The sequence below is a fragment of the Microchirus variegatus genome (genome assembly GCF_963457635.1).
Source record: "Microchirus variegatus genome assembly, chromosome: 8".
NCBI lineage: Eukaryota > Metazoa > Chordata > Actinopteri > Pleuronectiformes > Soleidae > Microchirus > Microchirus variegatus.
Window position 1 is genome coordinate 27,459,289 of NC_139809.1, and position 21,837 is coordinate 27,481,125.

Genomic DNA, 21,837 nt, shown 5'->3' on the forward strand with positions numbered 1-21,837 from the left:
CAGGTTTGAGTTACAGCCAAGGTGGGGAGCCCAGGAGTTAAAGGGGAAGTGAGAGGGAGAGCCTATTTTTAGAACAATTCCTTAAACACTTCAAGCTTCCCCCCCGAAAAATATTTTCCACGAGCTCTCGAAAGTAAAATTATATGCTCGACTGACCGTATCCAGTCCAACCTTCAAAGCAGCAGATACGGTAAATGTAAAAAAAAATGAATGAGGTTTATGTGAACATGCAGGTATTCTCACACACACACTCACAGTCTTCCTTTCATGGCCGACTGTAAAGTTCCTAGAAAAAACCCAGTGCAGGACTTATATAGGACCATAATTCTTAAGCACTTCCTCCTGCTCAGTCTGGGCTCAGTGTTCAGAGGTGGCAGCAGAGTTGACCCCACGCTCCCTCTGGGGAGGGGGGTCAGGAAGATTTTAATGTGGCGTCTAGAGTGGAGCGGTGTGCTGGGAAACAGTGCAGTCATCGATGCTGCTGCGGAGACAGATGGACTGCTCTCTGTTACTCTGTCATATTTATACTGTTATTTATGACACCTGTACGTGCATGCAGACCTGACCGGCGCTATTAAAATGTGTGTGTGTGTCTGTGTGTGGATTTCCTTAACAGTGGAAACTTGGATTATGCGCCCAACCTCGAGAAATTGTCGGCCACAGAACTGGGATCTTGCCATGGCAGTAAATTTCCGATCCCAGTTATTGAGAAAAAAAAAAAAAAAAAAAACACAATGCAACACTAAAGAGACTTTCTCTGCACTCGTCCATCACTTTTATTGTCTCCAGTGTTGAGACAACTGTGCTCTGCACAAATATTACAAGAGGAGCTGTGTCCCGCTGACTCTCAATCCATATTCAAACACTTTGATATAACATATTTCTGATGTTGTTATGGCAATGTGATATGCTGCAAAGCATCATGGTTTGGTAACTTCTCTTTTGTTTCAGATCACTTCCCTTCCTACCTTGATTGCATGCTCCTCCCCCATTAGTTTCAGCTGTGTTCAATTTCATTTAAAACCTTCCAGAATATGCACTTTATTTTGTACGGGTTACACTTTAAAACTAACCCAAGGGAGGGTTTGCAAGTTTACATGCATTTCTTGCATTCTTACTTACTCATATTTAACCCATATATACTGTTTATAGTGACGCTATATGTCATTTTTCGTCGTTTTCATATTGTTTTTGTTGCTTGGACACATGTAATAGTCTTTATTTCTTTACCTCTTTGTGATTGTTGGCAACTGTAGGGCATGTAAGAGAAGAAAATACGTTAAAAACGATAACGAAGCTGGTGAAAACACAACAAATTATCCTTCTATCTCTAGTAAAAAAAAAGTTTTTCATGATCATCCAACCAAAGGAAGGCAGCAGAAATAGCAGATATTTTTTTTAAATTCCTCATATCCTAACAAATTATTAATCTATATTCTTCAGGAGTGGCATTAAATCCACCAGTCTCCAGCATATATAACAAATAGTATGTGGTTTATTATACATTAATGAAAATAAATGCTGTCAGTAGATTAACGTGATAGTGTTTTTACTGCTATAATACTAATAATAATAAGTGAATTAATTAGTAATTATTAGCCTTTTATTTAATTACTACTATTATTTAAAAATGAATTGCTACCAGCCAGTTTACTGGACATGTGACAGTTAATATTGTTGTCTTTCAATAACACTGTTTTCTTTTCTTCCTCTCTCTCTATTGTTTCTGTGTAAGCACACACGGCGTCCATGCCGCGCTAACGGAGAAGGTTGTGAACAAGCTGATATGTGCATCAGTGGCTCAGTCCTTCATTTAAAAACATTGTCTCTCTCTCGCTCTCTCGCTCTCTCGATGCCCTTGATGGAAAGAATCAGGTCGATTGACTGTGGAAAATGTTGTCGGATGATTTTCGAACGGTAGCTCTGCTCATACGGGGGGATGACGGCCTACTTTTAACAAAGCTTCAGTTGGCTAAGTTAGTCATTGTTGAAGCGCTTCACCTCTCACTTGTCTGGGAGAGTCGAAGTGTCGGGACAGCTGCCCGAAGACCTGCTGCTGACCCTCTGAGCAGCGCGGGGGGTGTGGAGCCTTTCTGGACACTTTGTTTTTGTCCTTTTCACGACGAGCAAATGCTCAACCATAGTCTTCCTCAGAATAGCAGAAAAACAACAAACTATTGTCTGGTGTTATGTGGTGCTGTAGGTTAACAGTTAAATCTGCTTCAGTGCTTCATTTCAAGATGTCTTGTATTGCCCACAATGAAGGACTTTGTGAGCACAATGAAGCCGATTAGGAATCATAGGGTGAATTCTTAACCCTCAATCTCAAAAATGTGCGCTCCCTCTAGTGCAAGTGCTGTCCCGATTCTCAGAGAAATTAAGTTGAGGGGCGAGTTTAAGGGCTGTATCGCCCTCAATATTGAGATTTTCCGACACCACCCTTGGGAGCAAGGGCTACCCAGAATGCATTGCGTGTTTTCACATAAGAAAGACGGGGTCGAAAGCAGCGAAACGAATGCGATACAAATTAAGTATTTTCTTTGTTAATAGAGATATAAAAATTATGAAAACCATTGTATTATCTTAGTTTAGGCCCATATTATGGATTACTTCTTCTTCTTCTTTTTTGGAGTTGACAGACTGGACGCAGCTTTCGCGTTATTCTGACCCCTACAGTCTGAAGACATATCTGCATTTAAGGGGTGTCCCATTTCTAAGTGACAAAATAACCCTCAACACTTGGTTTTGAGGGCCAGTTAAGATTAAGGGTTGATCTTGAGGGTTAAGATTGAGGGTTAAGATAAGAATTGGAATTCGCCCATGATCTGAAATTATTGATATTATTTTCACGAGGGTTGCGTATCCACGTCCCTGTTTTGCGCTGGTTCAGCTCTCTCCAAGAGACCAACAACAAACGGACGGCAGCATTAAAGTATCATTTCTTCTGAGCGCACACGGAAAGACTGAGTCAGAGATAGATATAAAGGGAAAAGGAGTGGGAGACGCTGTGGTGAAAGCAGAGGAAAACACGCACTAAATAAATTAAAAGGTGAACGAAGAGGAAAATGAAGTAATGGGTGCACATAACGGACACACAGCAGCACGGCACGGCACGCACACGCAGTACGAGGTGGTTTAATGACTTCAAGTCAGGCGAGTCTTGCAGAAATTATATCTGAGACTAATCTCTGAAAGCTAACATGGAAAAAAAGAGCTATATATAAAGAGGCAGCAGATACATTCATTATGTCCAGACTGGAAGACGTGATGTCAGTGAAAACAAACACAACCTCCCTCTCTCTCTCTCCGAGCACTTATTTAAACTGATGAGCTGCAGAAACTTTGGTGAGCACGGCATGGAATACATGGACACTGAAGATGGAGTATATGAATAACAATTTCATTTAATCTCATTTAATAAAGTACTTTCATACATTTTTATTAGCACAAACCATGAAACAATTTCTAATTAAGTGACATTTTAAACACTTTTATGTAGCTTTTTGGTCAATGTGCTGTGCAGACAATAAAGCTCAACTACCGCTACTACTTCTACTACTCCTGGACTACAGAAAACAAGGCTAATAAAATACTTAATAAATAAATGTGATTAAATGGTCTCGGTAAACTAAATGTATTGTTTTACTGTTTGTCATCATTCTTTTCCCCCTGCACTGTACATTGACCACGATTGAGCTGAAGGATTTGAATGTGGAAAAACAAACTTGATTTAGAAGTCAAACCTTTGACCACTGCATACGAATTTTGAGGAAGCACTATTTAAAAATAAGAAATAATAATAAAACATTTTTTTATGGAAGTAACTAAATAGAGTATAAAGGTCCTTACAGAGCTGTTTAATGTTCAGTGTGTAAACAGTTGTGATCTATTTATTGGGGAGACTAAAAAGTGTAACAAATGGACTGCTCTCTCCTCTCCGTGTCAGGGAACTACAGTGGCCCTCACACACCAGAAAAGGATGCCATTCTTCTTCATTTGTATCATAAGCTTCTGCTTCAAAAGTGAATTTCATGTTCTGGACAGTTTGTGCATTTGAGCTGCTAAAGAATAATGGCAGTTAAAGCAAGGTATTTGCCTAAAATAGTGTTTTTCAAACCTTTTTTGAGCCAAGGAACATGTTTTTTTAATGATACTCTGTAGCCTATATTAACAATTTAGTCATTCTTATCAAAGTGTCTTGAATATTTATACCCATATTATTCAAAAATGTTTTAGACCAATAAGGTGAAATTGGATAATTTCCCACGGCACACCTGACGATCTCTCACGGCACACTAGTGCGCCACGGCACGCTGGTTGAAAAACACTGGCCTAAAAGACATGAAAACATGAACAAATGACTTTGAATTTGAAGCAATTTTACACTTTCAGGTGGACTGAAAGTTCTCCCAACTTCTCCCAATTGACCCACGTACATGTTACATTCTGGATCTTAAAACAGCATTATGAATTTACATAATAAAAAAAGGAATACATCAGTTGTTGCTGCTGGGATTTAATACTGAGTAAAATAAAGGTAGAAAAGTAAATGTATATATAACATTTCTAATTATATTTTTTAAAGTTTTGCTCCTTGGAGACACCAAAATGTCATCTAATGGATCTTTAGCTCATATTCTTTATTGCTCTCAAAAAAACAATTCCCGTCACATGAACTCCGACTTCTGCCAGCACAAGATTACTGTAATTCCATTTGATCGCGAGCAGTAATTTACTCCCAAATCATTGACATCCGCACATCAACAGTTAACCCGACGCTATTTCTGCTTGGATTTACTGACTGTGACACCATGTCGACTGTATCCCTGTGATTTCAGGGTGCTTACGTGTAGATAAAGGCCCTTAAAGCTTTGCAACACGGAGCTCCTCTTATATTTTGAATACAGGATGTGGCTTGAGTGATATCTTATCTGTCCTTAGTAGCCCAGTTGTTTTTGTATGGATAAAGACAGGTGGGGCTATGACAAGTTCCTCCAGTTGGCAACACTCTCAAATGTCACTCTGCTGCATGGTTTGGTTTGCACATATCCTCTCCCCCCTGTCTCTGTGTCTGTGTCTACTTCTTCTTTACTTCTCTACTCTTTGTGTAATTCTCTATAATATGGACTTTTACCGTATGACAGAATGCAGTCAGTTGTTTGCCGTGTTGTTCGTTGGTTCGGCGTCTTTTTTTAAAAATGTCCCCAGGAGTCTTCTTAGGTTAGTAAGATCAGTCGCAGCTCCATATATATACGCCACCACATTTATAATGTGCCCCTGTGACTAACTAGAGTCAGTGAAGACAGGTCACACACACACTGATGATGCACTAAAACAAACTGTCTCCACCAGGGTCAGTCATCATGAGCAGTTACTTGCACTGCCAGCTTTAGGAACCTGGAAACTAACGCAGTCTTACACACGCACACGCAGCACGCACGCACGCACGCACGCACGCACGCACGCACGCACGCACGCACGCACGCACGCACGCACGCACGCACGCACGCACGCACGCACGCACACACGCACACACACACACACACACACACACACACAGAGCCTCACAAGCACAACTTAAATATTGCTGTTAGTCGTGGGTTCACACAGCCTAATGAAACCTAACATTACATTGAAACTCAAATATGTTCGTCCTCTCCTTCCCCTGAAAAAAAAAACCCCGACCATAGCTCAGTTGAGATTTTGTCGGTTCATAAATCATAACTAATATTACTATTATATATATATATATATATATATATACATATATATATATATATATGTATATATATAACAAACAGACTTTTCACACTAATGTGCACGGAAAGACGTTTCTCTCTCTCTCTCTTAGGAACTCATGACTCGGGAAAAACAGACTTTATTGTGTATACTTCACTAAAAAAAAGAATTTTGTGAAATATACAACTTATATCAAACAACTTCGCATAATTTGCATTTGTCCACATGTTGAAAGTACAAATATTTCTACACACAGAAATCAGATATGGTTAGCCACATAATGTTTTATTAAATAGTCTGTAAGTTAGATGTTTGGTCTGATACTTTGATAATGTCGTCCAAATAATAATAAAAATTCTTAATATATGCTTAATATATGCTTAATAGAGACGCGTGCTTACAAGAATAAGAATATAGAATAAATACTTAACCGACACCTACAGGAGATTTAATATTAGTATGGAGAGTTTGGCTTTAATACAAATACATCATTTTTGTGTGATTTGAAATGTTGTATTTATCATTAGAAATAATAATAATAATAATAAAAAAAAATAAATAAAAAAAAAATACAAAATAGACACACATGACTGCATGGTCCCATTTCCTTTCCCCCAAACATAATTTCTGCTGCTTTTACTTTTACTACTATACATTCTGTAAACGGTCTATAATGTACATTCTACTTTAACTATTTATAGTTATATTGTTACTATTTTCCTATATTGTACTTTCTTTATTTTGTATTATCCTATTACTGTATTTACTCCTGTCACAATGTAAATAGCCTCAAAACGTGTGAAAATGTGCGACACTGTAGAAAAATATTATCTCTGTAGTCGTAGACGTGCACATTATGTAAATGTTAGAGCCAAACACAAAGTCTTTGTGCTAAAGTACGTGTTTGGGTGTTAAATATATCTTTAATGGTCCAATGGGCATTGCTGTCATTGCTGAGCAGTAGTTTGCTATGTTTGGGGCTACGTACAGTATGTGTCTGCGAGTGGTTACTTGGCAACACTCAAACAGTTGTTCTATTTGGGATGTCATCTCATCTATGTGTGTGTGTGTGTGTGTGTGTGTGTGTGTGTGTGTTTCTCTGCTGAGACAAAGAAACAAAGGTTTACTTACGGGGTCCTGATAATCATCCACTCACAAGCTGGAAAAGGGATTTCTGTCATGTGACGTTCTCATTAAGCCTGCCGCTGTGTTACGTAAGATCCCTAAATGTGTGTGTGTGTGTGTGTGTGCACATAAGGTGGGCATGCATGTGTGCATTTGTTTCTGTCAGTGTGTGAGCGAATGCCTGTGAGGATGTTCTGCTCACAGTCACTGAAGTCATAACAGATGAGTGGTTGTATCACCTCAGGGGCTGATGTCATGACGCCCTCCACTGTGAACTATTGGTGTTAAATGGGCACTTTGACATAGCAGCTGTACTCGCACATAAACATAAACACAAACACACACACACACACACACAGGTGGAAACAGTGCTGAAATATTCTACTCAAGTAAAAGTACCACTATTTTGACAACATTTTGCTTAAGTACAAGTAAAAGTACTGGTCTAAAAATGTACTCTAGTTAAAGTAAAAAGTTAGCTGTTTAAAATGTAGTCAAAGTAAAGTTAGTTACTTTTTTTTTTATCAAGGTTGGGATTCTTTCGAGTGTCGTGCAAATATATCTTAATCTCACATTAACCAATTTTAAAGTGCTGACAAAATAAAAAAAAACATAATGTATCATTAAAAATGGGTCAAAGGTCACAAATGCTTTAACTTTCCCACTCAGGGACCTTAATTAGTGCCAATTCACCTGTCTTCATCATTCACCTGTCCTCATCGTTCACATGTCCTCATCGTTCACATGTCCTCATCATTCACCTGTCCTCATCGTTCACCTGTCCTCATCATTCACATGTCCTCATCATTCACCTGTCCTCATCGTTCACCTGTCTTCATCATTCACCTGTCCTCATCGTTCACCTGTCCTCATCATTCACATGTCCTCATCATTCACCTGTCCTCATCATTCACCTGTCCTCATCATTCACATGTCCTCATCATTCACCTGTCGTCGTCATTTACATGTCCTCATCATTCACCTGTACTCGTCATTCACATGTCATCATCATTCACCTGTCCTCGTCATTCACATGTCCTCATCATTCACATGTCCTCATCATTCAGCTGTCCTCATCATTCACCTGTCCTCAGCAATCACCTGTCCTCTTCACTCACCTGTCCTCATCATTCACATGTCCTCGTCATTCACCTGTCCTCATCATTCACATGTCCTCATCATTGAACTGTCCTCTTCATTGAACTGTCCTCATCATTCACCTGTCCTCATCATTCACATGTCCTCGTCATTCACCTGTCCTCATCATTCACGTGTCCTCATCATTGAACTGTCCTCATCATTGAACTGTCCTCATCATTCACATGTCCTCATCATTCACCTGTCCTCAATGTTCACATGTCCTCATCATTCACATGTCCTCATCATTGAACTGTCCTCATCATTCACCTGTCCTCATCATTCACATGTCCTCTTCGCTCACCTGTCCTCAACGTTCACATGTCCTCATCTTTCATTATTTTTATTCAGGACAACATTTTTTTACTCAGTAACAGGTGTGATTTAACATGTATTAAAGTACAGTACTTTACTAAAACATACTTAGTAGTACCTTAAAAATTAAAAATTACTTCAAAAAGTACTACTCAATTACAGTAATGCGAGTAAATGTACTTCATTACTTTCCACCGCTGACAGGACAACACTTGAAATCACAGTATGTCATTTCTTCTGCTGGGGGTTTCTCAATCAAAACAAAACGTAACACCTAGTTCGATGATAGCAGTATGGGATCTTTGGAATTGTTGTTTTGTCTCATTTGGATATAGACACTAACAAGACTATGTTGAAATGGCTTCAATAGAACATAATGCAGATTATGTAAATTATGTTCCCATTTAGAAGGAAATAGATGATAAAGCGTGGCACAATATGAGAGGACAGTGAGTGTGAGTGACAGCTGGCATGATCGAGTAAGAGCCTGGTTGTAGGCGACACCTGTGAACTTCTGTCAACATGACACTGGTCGATATTGTGAATCTCGAGGATTTAAAATGAGAGTCCAGGCGCTTGTGGGTGACATCACTACTTGTTGACACTTGGGTCCCCTGTGCATTTGTGCATTATGGGGAGAGTTGGCAGCAGAACGCACTGCAAATGGCAATAAAAATAATGATTTCTGTTGATTTAAGAAGGGATGGAAACCTTTTGACTACTACTCATAAAACATAAAATATGTAGAAATGTGACATATTAGTGCACAGATTTGTCGTCTATCAAATGCTCACAAAATCTACACATGTACATTTCATTGCCATGAAAAGAGAGTGACAAAAAAAGGGAGTAAATCCCTGTCATAAAATTAAATAAATATTAGATATAAGAAAAAGATTGTTCCCATTCCGTGCCCTTTCCATCTGGACGTGGCCTAAGTCCCTGAGGTTAATGATATAACAAACACATATACACATTACACACACGCACACTCACACACTGTAAACGCTCTTCGTCAGTCACATTAACCATTCACATCTTCCAGTGGTCCACGCCTCCCCCCACTTTGCCCCCAGGATAAAATCTAACACCCCCAAAATAACCTGGTGAGTTATAAGAGTCAGCAGGGCCCTGATCCAACCTGCCCTTTTAATAGAAACAAAAGGCAATTACCCTGCTATCCCAAAGAGTTAATTTAAGATGGTGAAGGTGGTTTGCGCCCTTTGTAGTCTAATCTCTAAATTAATAAACTGAAATTGCTTTACCCTCTATTTGTGGGCCAGTCTTCCTGTCCAGGCGGTCGCTTGTGTTTCTGAGGTTCTGTCTCTGAAAGATTTCAGGACCATTTTTCTCAGCTCATACGTGTGCGCATGAGTGATGGGGTGTGGTGGGGTGGGGGGTAAGAAAATACAACAACATCCACAGGGATTTCCTCGCGCCATGGGTCTCACACCACACGTCGCATACTCACTGATGTGGGGTCAGATTCCCTGAGCCCTTATGCTAACCCCCACACCGATAGCAAGTGTGGAAAAACAGTTGACCCTGTGTCATTTTAAGGATGTGAAAAGGTCTCTCTCACTTTAACAGACCGGCAGGCATTAGAAAGAACTGCGACTGCACTTATGCACAATCAGATAATCTCCAGCAACACTGACCGAATCTCAGCTGATACAAACAATTCATCCAGAGCATCCAGATCTAATAAGGGACTAATCTATCTCTTACCTGATGAGCCCAGGAAGTAGCGCTCCAGGACCGAGCCGAAGCCTGAGGGGTTTTCTGTCAGATCGCTGACAGTGAAGGGCTGCATGGTGGCATTCTGCTCATTGATGGGCCACGTCTGACCCTGCACACTGGCTCCACCATACCAGGACACATTGGTCATGGAGAAGCAGTCCTGGAAGGGCGAGAAGGACTTTTGAGGACAGGAACGAGAAAAAGAGCAAATGAGATGTGCTACGTATACAAAGTGGTGGAGATTGGAATAAAATTAGCATTAGCATTTGACAGCAGAGGGTAAAAATTGCTATGTTGTTGTTTTGATATATTTAACCCTCAAATCCCACATCCAAACCACCACCAACTTTCATGAATGATGTCAAGCCTGTGATTTTGTAAGTGGGTATAACAAAAAATAGTTCCAATGACCATAGACCCCAACACCTGCCCCTTTACCCTAGGACCACTTTTGACCAATTTCTTTTCCTGTGTTATATTAATATTATATTGTATTATGTATGTGGCCCATAGCACTGGCAACACTGTCCAGTGTGTACGCCGCATTCCACTCTATGTCAGCGAGGACTGGCACCAGTGACCCTCCTGTGGACGTAGGCAATGGATGGATGGATGTGGCCGATAGCATCAACACTCCAAATTTGCCATTGAATTTATTTCTAAGGAAAAAGGCAGTAATTTATGAGAAACATGTTGAGTAGGTCTGTTAAAAATCTGCATATGTGCACGGTTATTCAAATAAGTGCAACTTGCACCACAGTCACTTTGTGACAAGTGAAAAGTTTCCTGTGTTAGCGATGATACGGACGAATCTTTGACATTCATTGGGACAATCTACTGTGAATTTAGTGCAGAGACCCAGAGCACAGAGTGGCATGTGATGGTGACCTGACACGGTCTCAGAAAGCATCGAATGACAGTGTTTTCTAAGAGAAATATTGTCCTTACGCATTGGAAGAGACGCTGTGCGCAATTATTACACGTCAGCAAACCCAGGCTCGGTTTAAGAGGTTCAAAACAAGTGCCAGAAGGGTCGCCAGAGAGGATTTAGTCATGATTTTGGAAATCAAAAAAAAAAAAAAAGGCTACTTAAGTTTGGAAAGATTTCCTGAGAGCAGTCACAGAGCCACATGACAGGGAGTTATGGTCTCGGAATGTTCCAGTGGGGACAGATTAACCTCCCTAAACATCCAAATAGTTAAATGCCTTTCATAATTAAGCTGAGGGAAAGTACAGTAAGTACTGTGCGTGTAAAAATGCTCAACTGTGACGCAGATTTGACATGAATACATATTACGACAAGGTTCAGAAAAATGGATAAATACATGTCTATAACTTCATTTTTAAATGAGTCATCAAAATCACATCAGCATCACTTTTTGGTGGCAAAAGGAAGAAAACTGGACTTGAGAACAACAAAAACAACACATTTTCATCACAAAATTAATTTTAAAATAATGTAATTAAAAATATATATCTTTTTAAACTCATAGCTCATATAATATGAAGAGATGGTTTTTGTGAGTGTAAATGTATGTCACCAACATGAAATACATGAACACGACGCAAATTAACTGTGTAAATAGCGAGGTCTGTTCCTGTGTTTGAGCGTTTTAAAGGTGTCAGGAGGTAAAAGTGGCAACAATATAACAATGCAATTATGTTTAATATTGTGCAGCAATTCATGCACAAACTCAAAATGTAAGAAAGCGTGTGCACATCGCACGAAACGCGCACAGGGGGGGGAGAAGCGAAAAGCCCGTTTTGCACGTTAATAGCTGCGTAAAAAAATGCCACCTTGACGCGTTTGTGGATCGCGTGTGAGTGAGATGCGGCTGCTCTCTGACAGAGAAAATACCTTCAGCCTTACCTTCAGCTCGACGTGACAGAGCACCGGCGTCCAGGTCATACTGTAGCACTCCGTCTCCGTCTCCTCGTTCGCGTCCAGCGAGATCTTCACTTCAGCCACGGAGTCCCACGTGTAGCAGAACTCCGTTTTGTTCAGCCAGCACAGGTTCCTCACGAAGGGAACCTCGACGTCGGGGTTCCCCACGTTCCCAACATCTATCTCCACAAAGGTCTTGTCCTCCGCCAGTGTCTGTATGACCAGCGAGTGGGTTCTTCTCTCCCAGATGAGTCCGCTAAAAGTCCCCCTGAGGATCCAGTTCTTGTTGGGCTGGTCCACCACTTGCCAGTAAATGATCCCGATGGTCATTACGAAGAAGACGGCCACTCCGAGACAGGCGATAGCTCCTTTCCAGGTCTCGTTCATCTCCTTCAAACCTGTGTCCCATGTTACCTCTGGGATGGGGCTAGGGTTCCTATTACGAGCGTGGGGCATGTTGTTTTTTGTTGTTGTTGTTGTTGTTGTTGTTTTTTTAAGATGAGCAAAGAATTAAAACACAAAAAAAGCTGCAGAAATCTCTGTGCGTCAAAAGTCTCTGTTGCTTCATCATGTCATGGTGTTTTCACTCAGGCTACAGGGCAAACCAGCCTACTGTTGGCGTTTTCTTTGCGCAAGTGTGCCAGCAACAGAGACCTGTCATGTGAAGAAAGCAGCGAGAGAGAGAAAAAAAAAGTAATCCCAGCGGGGTAAATAAAACAGTATGAATGAATATGGACTTACCACATACTGCTCCACTTTTGAAACAGTTGGATTTGTGAATTTGCATTGGTTGCAGTGAGCTCGTGAGCAGCCCCAAAGCCGGGTTTGGCAGCAATGCCTACGAATAGCTCCTAAGACACAGTCTTGCTTGCCCTGCACTTTCTGACGTAACGCCGGGTTGTTTCTTCATATGAAAGGTAGAGAGAGAGAGGGAAAAGGGGGATCAGGAAGCTTTGGTAGAGTCTCGGAGTTGCCCACCGCGGCGAGGAGGCCATGGACAGCCTGAAAGGGAGCGACCCCCATGCGTGCTCGCTGGGAAAACTCTCCGTGCGCTCTCCGTGCGTAAAAGGCTGTTGAGACTTGTCATCCGGTGCTTTGGTGGACAGCGAGGGGCGTCAAGTGGGCATGTAAAGGTCGGGAGACTTATCATGACTTATCCAAATCCTGATCGGGTGGTGTTGAACATTTAAAGGGGAGCAAAAGCTGAAACTGATTTAAGATAAATACACAAATCACACATCCAATTGTGTTGTTTGTTTTCATCCCACGATGAGCGTTTGTGTGTAAGGTTGATAAATTACAAGTCACACAAAGAATGACCCATTTTCAGATATTGATGCTGTTCGAATGTTCGAAATGTTACTTTGTGAAACCACGTGGAGGTTTAAAATCGCTTTGAACGCTTTGTTTTGACAGTTGTGTGACAGGGATGTGCCACCTGTCATGCAGCTAACATCCTGCTGAAGCTGCAAGGCTCATGATAAGTACAATGATTTCTTATAATATACAGTATATACACCTTTATTTTATTATTATTATTATTATTATTATTATTTATTTATTTTCCCATTAGCTTTCAAATGTACAGTTCATTTTATGTCCACCTCATGTAAAGGTACAGTGTGTAACGTTCAAGTTAAATTATTTTCATTTGTCAGAAATTGAAGCTTAAATAAATATGGATTGTTGTCATAATTATGCCAAAATGTGTCTTTTATGTTTCTATCTGGTCAGCCTGGTCAGCTCTACACATTTTCTACCACCATCATAATAGCCCACAGCAGACAATCTAACAGTTTCTGAGTATTGATTCTAACTAAAGGATTTGTAAGGTACTTTGAGGTGGGAGATATTCAGCTGCAACATGCAATTTCATATTTTATTGTGCAAAAGCAATTATTGTGTTATTATTTTCAGATTAGACTGCCACTTGGCACATGCTGGTCATTATGATTCTTTCTGAAAGACTATTGCTTTTATCCCTGATGAATCATCATCATCATTAATAATCATTCAGTCAGTCAGTCACACATTCAAACGTATTTGCTTACTTGTGTGGGTGTTCTCTTAGAATAACTGAACGTCTTATAAGACCTTACAGATTTCTGCGTCTCTCTGCTGGTGATCATTTTTTGCATTCCTGTGTCGTTATGGCCATGGACTTGGCATGTGTTGATACAGCAAAATACACCTTATATCATAGATTACATTTTTCGCGGCGCTGATGGATCGCAGAAGACGTGCCTCAAGGGTAGTAATGGTGGTGTAACTTGAATTAAGACGTCACACTTTTTGACAGTAAATAATTTAGTTCACCTTCCTGAATCCTTAACTATACTGTGATCATGTTGATTCAGTTTAATTCACAGCTTACTTTGTTCAACACAGCCCTTACTGAAACATGGTTCTATACTGGTGTCCAACAACAACCCAAAAATAAGACAAGAGGAGTCATATGGTGAACAATGTTGTTATGTTTGTAGGTAAGGGTCTTCCTCTGTACTGTGCACTAGATTTCCCAAGGGTGTCGACTAACATACCTTCGAGATCAGTTGCCCACGTCCCCGTTTATGCATGTCAGCCCCCCCCCCCTCCTTCCTTCCTTCAATCCATCACATATCTCTGGCAGCCGCAGAGACACTGGATAAGGCTGTGAGAACCTGCTCAAAACCTTTCACCTCACTTCAGCTGCGGTTAGTTTAAAAAAAATATCGACAGAAATATTATTCGGATTCGGGGATAGATTTGTGCTAAACATTCAGGTTAGAATGAGACGGATTCTATTCTTGCAATCAAGCGGGGGGCTTCAATTTAGGAACCTGCTCAAGTGTGTGTGTGTGTGTGTGTGTGTGTGTGTGTGTGTCAGTGTGTGTCAGCTGTTGTCATGTGATGGTATGATCTTTCCACAGCAGATGAATGTGTAGAGTTCCCAGTGAAGCTGTACACCACAGTTTGAAGTGATGTATTTGTGTGCGATGTAGATGAATAGGTGTGCAGTGAGGTCAAAAACGCTCGTTTGTGTGTTTGTGAAATGTGCGGGACCCCTTAAAACGCCTTGAGATAATGTATGTTGTGTTTTGGTGTGAATTGAATGGAAAATGAATCGAATTGTTCAACATGGGTCTTACGGCCGTCGGGCTCCTGGGTCAGAGGTCGCGTTTATGACATCAACGGAACGTCCAGGGGAGAGAGTATAAATTTACTTGCCCATTCAGATTGCCCCTGACTCCATCCCTTGCTGCTATTTATAGGCAGAAACTGCTGCGTGGCATGCACCCGCTCCCTCAGAGAGTGTGAACATGGGACATGAAAAACAGGGGAATCTGACCTGAACTGGCCGTTACATCCGACCACTCATTTAGTGTTGATAGCAAAGGGGCAAGGATTTAATTAGGTGCGCAGTGGAGGGTCTATTGGTTTATGTTTTCAAGTGGCATAATGTAATAGAGCCACCTTCTCTTCAAAGGAAATGTTCCTTCTAATATTGTATATAACTACATTACCTGCAATGCTGTATAATCACAATAAAAAGCAGTAATACTTTTCAGCAATACTGCAGCTGTGATGCTTCAGGCCACTATTCTCAAATTCTGCATGCTAACATTCTTATGATGACTATGCCGTTGCGTTGTTGCATGCTTTATATGCATGCTAACATTTGGAAAACTGTGATATCTCTTTTTTACTAGAGGACAGTGCTATATGAACAGTTAGAGTTCACCAAAGTCCATTGATGCATCGCATGGAAATCGTTCATTTGGTGCCAATCCATCTTGTGGATGTAGAGATATATCAAAGAACAGCATAAAACATCAGGTTATTACTGAAGGCGGAAGATTCAATCAATCAACCGAGCTGTCTGTCTATCTTTCTGTCAATCTATCTATCTCGCTGTCAAAAATGGTCATTACAATTATTTTCAATCAAATTTACAAAATAATTCCACACTGAAATCATGGTTTTTGTGATTATTTAGCTCATAGTTGAATGTCTGTGTATTCTGCTGACTTGCTTCTGTTCTTGGCGTACGGGACAATTTCTAGGGGGCGTCTGTAGAAAATATCACAGCTGTAGAACCAATTGCCGCTGAGACCCAAAAGCCATTGATTTGCCATTCACAGAGTAATGAAAGTACCCATTGACTGTCATGTTTAGTGACTGTTGATGGATAACAGGCCACCAAGGCACACAGTCTTATATCTATGAAACATCTGTTTGATTGTCAATGGGGGGGGCAATGCAGATTTAAATCTGGATGCGATGCTGTTCGTCGCTCTTCGTCCACTTCCCCGTAGCTCTGCACCACGACCGGAGACACAAATGAAGTATTACATGAAAATTCGAGCCGTCAGAGTTTGGCCAAGCAGCTCTTTGCCACGAAGATCCACGGGTGGTCCATGGAACAACGATGGTCCATCTGGATGGATGAAGTGCCTTCAGAGAGAAACCCTTAAACCTGTTACATGCAAAACTATTCGCGTCAAGCTGACAAACTTTTCCATCTTCATGTCTGGAGCTTCAATTTACCATTTCCACACTTTTTTTTTTTTTTTAAACTTCTCTTAGATATTCAATACAGACAATCTCTCCTCCGGCTGCCTGAGCGTCAGAGGGGGAAAGTTTCCATGTGGCCCCAGTACTTGCTCTTGGCGGGACAATCTCACTGTAGACCGGAGTGTTTTCTGTGTATCCACCTCTGCTGCTTGAGCATTTCCCTCCTCCTTCCGTGCTTTCTCCATTTTTGTACTGTCACACGAACAGCCACTTTCCACTGCCCCAGACCTGAACCTTCATTCCAATTCTCCCCAAGTCTCTCTCTCTCCTCTCTCTCCCCCTCACAGACACACACACACACACACACACAAAAGTGGTGTGAGTTCAATCTCATTTAGTTGCAAGCAGAAATTGATTACTGAAGACAGAGACTCATAATAATTTACATTTCCTGCCTAATCACGGTACACTGTTGTTTTTACGGTATAAAACTGGCAGCTGTGGTTGCCAGAATTCTACCGTAATAAAGGTTGTTGATTTTTTCAATATTCTACCATATAAATAACTTTTTTTTCATTGAAAGTAAGTGTTTTTCCCATATATTTAACGTGAAAATATTGTATAAGTAAAGCATTTCTCCATGAAATAAGACGGTATTTTTCTGTGAAATAAACAGCCTGTATTAACATAAAATACCACTTTATTCATTAAAAAAACCCAAAAAAACCCCACTTATTTTTAACGGTAAAAAAAACTGGCAGCTATGGTTGCCAGAATTTTACCATAATACGGTAAAATTGTTTCTTCTATCACGGTAAAGGTTGGAGAATTTTTCCATATTCTACCATATAAATAACTATGCCTTGCCATATATTTAACGTAAAAGTACTGTATAAGTAAGGGTTTTGCGTAATTAACACAATGGTTAATAAGTTTAACAGTAATAAAATGTATTTTTTACAAAAAAAAAACCCTGCAAAAGATACAGTTTTGGCTCTTAAAAATATTACGGGATATTTCCATAATTACTACAGTGCAAGATTATCTAATAGTAGATAAATGGAATTTTTACAGGAAAAAATATGCAAAAATTACTGTTTTGGGAAATACATATGTTTACGGTACTTCACTGTTACAAAAACTGTATTATAGTCTTTTTAAGTTTACGGTCTTTTTCTGTCATGGTTTGACAGTTTTTAACTGTAAAATCTACTGACATTTTTTTTACAGTGTATGGTCGCTTATGTATTTGCATGCATGTGTGCATGCTTGTATGTGCGTGTATATCACACCCCAAATACTGTAGCTATAAAAGCCAGGCAGCTGAGGAAGCTGAGTCATTGATCACAATTTGTCTTTTGCAATACTGAAACAGTCAGTTGCACAAAGGGCCACTTTTCTCTCAGCGAGTAGGTTTACGTTCATATCACAACCGTGAAATTAGATAACATAATTGACTTTTTTTTTTTTTTCATCAAAGAGTTCAACAGTGTGCATTAACAAACAAGCTCGAATCGTATCTATAAATGGCAAAGTTGGATAACAGTGTGAGACCGGACCTTTGGCTGAAGGTTGCATCGGTTCATGTTGCTGGCCCCCCCCTCCACTCCCCCTTGATCTGACTTGGTCTATGCTGGCTGGATCCTTGCTAAACATTGGCACCCTGACCAAAGCAATGAGAGGAGCTACCGTTGCTGCATCCACAGCAAGACTCACGTCCTTGTCCAAGGAAAAGATAAGGGGCGTAAGAATGTGGAAATAAATTTATACGCACACTACATGTACCGTATGCACACAAAGACATGCTTTTCTGGGATAATCCACTGTGGACTGTAATTGACAATGTATTCAATATTCTTATCAATAAAGCAATAAGAGTACAAAGATGTCTGCTAACACGTAATTATATGTTTCAATCGTAACACGGCAAGCACGTCATTTAAAATCTATGGGGATGAGCCAATGCGACACTCAGTATCTGTCAGATATAGGTGGCAGTGCAAATTCACTGGATTTGATTACAGAAAAAGAAAAAGTAAAAATCCTTTACAATCGTAAGGAATGAAAATGCCACCACTGTCATGTGACCACGACATGAGTGATGGCTGTAAATGTCTGCCATGAAGTTGGAACATTATTATTTCCATTCTATTTATTACCAGATTTAAGGACCAAATAAGGTCCAATACTAGAAAAAAAAACCATATTCTAAAAGTACACCAATGTATGGGTGAATTCCAATTCTTTGCTTAACCCTCAATCTCAAAAATGCGCGCTCCCTCTAGTGCAAGTGCTGTCCCGAGTTGAGGGGCAAGTTTAAGGGCTGTATCGCCCTCAATATTGAGATTTTCCGAGACCACCCTTGGGAGCAAGGGCTACCCAGAATGCATTGCGTGTTTTGTTTTCACATAACAAAGATGGCGTCAAAAGCAGTGAAACGAGTACGCTACAAATTAAGTATTTTCTTTGTTAATAGAGATATAAAAATGATGAAAACCATTGTATTATCTTAGTTTAGGCCCATATTATGGATTACTGACGTCATTGTTGCGTAACATTTATTTTCTATTTTACGATCTTTTGTCAATATTGAGTATCTGAGTATCATCTTATAACTAACTGACAACCTAATAACTTGACTGACAAAAGGATCGTAATAAATAATCGTGACGTAAATGTGTTCTTCTTCTTCTTCTTTTTTGGAGTTGACAGACTGGACGCAGCTTTCGCGTTATTCTGCCCCCCGCAGGCTGAAGACGTATCTGCATTTAAGGGGTGTCCCATTTCTAACTGACAAAATAAACCTCAACACTTGGTTTTGAGGGCCAGTTAAGATTAAGGGTTGAGTTTGAGGGTTTAAGATAGGAATTGGAATTGGCCCTATGATTGGTAATGTGTAAAGTGCAGTTATATAGCACTTTTTTAGTCTTAATGACTACTCTTTTCTGCCATTTACCCATTCACTCAAACTTTCATACAGCACAGCAGCCAGTACACTAAGTAAGTGTCTTGCCAAGGGACACATCAGCATGTAGGAGTGGAGCAGGGAATTGAATCCACAACCTTCCAGTCAAAATACAACTCGCTTTACCTCTGAGCTACCGTAAAGAAAAAAAAAGTATTGTTTATTCTTATATTGTTAAATGTTTACACTATATCATAAACCATTCCTCACAGTTTCTCAGAGTGATGACTCCACCTGCAGTGGTTTGTCAGATGAGTCAAAATATGAAAAAAAAACAGGCGAAAACAAGAAAATCTCCATATTTGAAACATAGCAGTATCAAAGTTGGCTACATTCTAGTTCATTAACAATGTCAGTGTAATATTAACTAGAATATTCAAGCCATGAATGATAAAAGGATCTAAAGATTAGATTCAAAACTCCTGAGTCAGTCTTCATGGAGTCATCACGTCAAACTCAAACTCTGTTTTTAGCTTGTCATTCCTTCTCTCTGAACTTTCAGTAATGACACACAGCTACTGTAATTGTGTAATGTATTGTTTTATGTACAGTATATGTATCTGATAATTCTTTAGAATTACATTTCTAAAGAGAATTGTCTTTGGATGCCACAATTGTTGTTGTTATTGTTTGAAATTTGAAGCTTAAAGTTTAATTGTATAAACCATAATTCATTGATCAGAGTGATTATACGTGAGTGGAAAAGGGGGAAATGAGTTTGCATACATTCATCCCAACACAAAGCACTCACACCACCCTCTCTGACTAACACTAGTGTGAAACATGCAGCGTTTTAGTTCACATTACAGTATAAACACTGAGAGTAAACCTCCCTCCACTGCCTTTCCATGTTTCTGTGTTCAGATATCAGCTGTCAGATCAACCAGTTCCAAAAAGCTACAAACAAGTAAACAACCAACAATGTAATGTCGGCAAACGTTGACTTTTCCCGAGGCAAGAAAACCATCAACTGGCCAACTGTCAAGATGATACAGGACATTCTGATATAGTGTGACAAATACCCGTGGCAAGTGGTGAACATTACAACAACTGCTTAATAATGAAATGCCTGACTGCACCCTCCTTACACACACACACACACACACACACACACACACACACACACACACACACACACACACACACACACACACACACACACACACACACACACACACACACACACACACACACACACACACACACACACACACACACACACACATACACACATACACACACACCATGGCATCTTAACTGATGGAAACTTCCCTCCCAGGCATAGTGTAGGCTGTCAGTGTGGTCCATTTCCTGCCAGGTCTGAACCAGCTGAGCCAGGGACTTATGTTCCACCCGAGGGACTTTCAATACCCCCCCCCCCCCCCCCCACACACACACACACACACACACACACACACACACACACACACACACACACACACACACACACACACACACACACCATAGTGGGTGTGAGGTCAAACACTGAGTTGAACAAGTGATGGAACGAGGTCTCCCTCTGCTGCTGTCTTATCATATGTGCCCTGAGAGAATAATAAATAAATAACACAGTGATCACTCTCTTGAATTAAAATAAGCTTTGGTTTGGTTTATTTATTTATTTATAGCTGGTTGAAGTCATAAACAATTATTATTTTATTATTTGTCTGTTTGTTTGTAAGCAGCATAAGTAATAAAGGATAGGTGAAACTGGAAATTTTAGGACATCATGGCAATGTAGATTGTCAATGGAAAAAAAAAGATTCAACTAGTGATTTACATATGGATTTGGGAGTTGTTTTTTTTTAAAGCAATTGTTCATTTTGCATAGGGCTGGGCAATAACCCACTAACAATATCATGATATAATTTCATCCATATCAGTATAGAAATGGTTCAATATAAATTGACATAAACAAATTTTGAGACCCTTACTTGCTATGAATGTGTTGCGTCAGACTGTGTTTAACAAGTGTTTGTTGTTTTCTGCCCATAAGGTGTTTAAAATTCACAATTACATACAACAAAACAAAACACTGTGATAATAAAAAATCGACCGATTTGAATCTTTTTATTATTGTTATTATTATTATTATTATTATTATTATTGTTGTCATAAGAAATAAATTACAGTGGGAATCTCTTCTGTTCCTGTCTTCTAATGCATGTTTGACCAGATTAACTTTTTGTGCCCATAACACCTTTGACCAATTTAGTAGAAATCATAAAATGTTTTATCTATGTAATTTTCAACACATAGATAGATAGATAGATAGATAGATAGATAGATAGATAGATAGATAGATAGATAGATAGATAGATAGATAGATAGATAGATAGATAGATAGATAGATAGATAGAATATTTCTTTGGTCCCTTCTGAACTTTCCTCCAAGGGCACGCATTGACTGCGCATGCGCACTACAGTTGATCCAGGA

General features: G+C 39.9%; 1 protein-coding gene across 1 annotated transcript in view; it reads right to left on the bottom strand.

Annotated features, from left to right (window-relative positions):
• LOC310930499 (SITS-binding protein) overlaps positions 1 to 13,634 on the bottom strand; it is a 30,692-nt gene extending 17,058 nt beyond the window's left edge. The window contains exons 1-2 of the mRNA XM_083893513.1: positions 11,927 to 13,634; positions 10,045 to 10,216 (exon numbers count right to left, since the gene is read on the bottom strand). Of these exons, the coding sequence (XP_083749639.1) occupies positions 10,045 to 10,216; positions 11,927 to 12,397 (643 nt within the window). The 5' untranslated portion in view covers positions 12,398 to 13,634. The remainder of the gene's footprint in view (positions 1 to 10,044; positions 10,217 to 11,926) is intronic.
• Between the last annotated feature and the right edge of the window lie 8,203 nt (positions 13,635 to 21,837).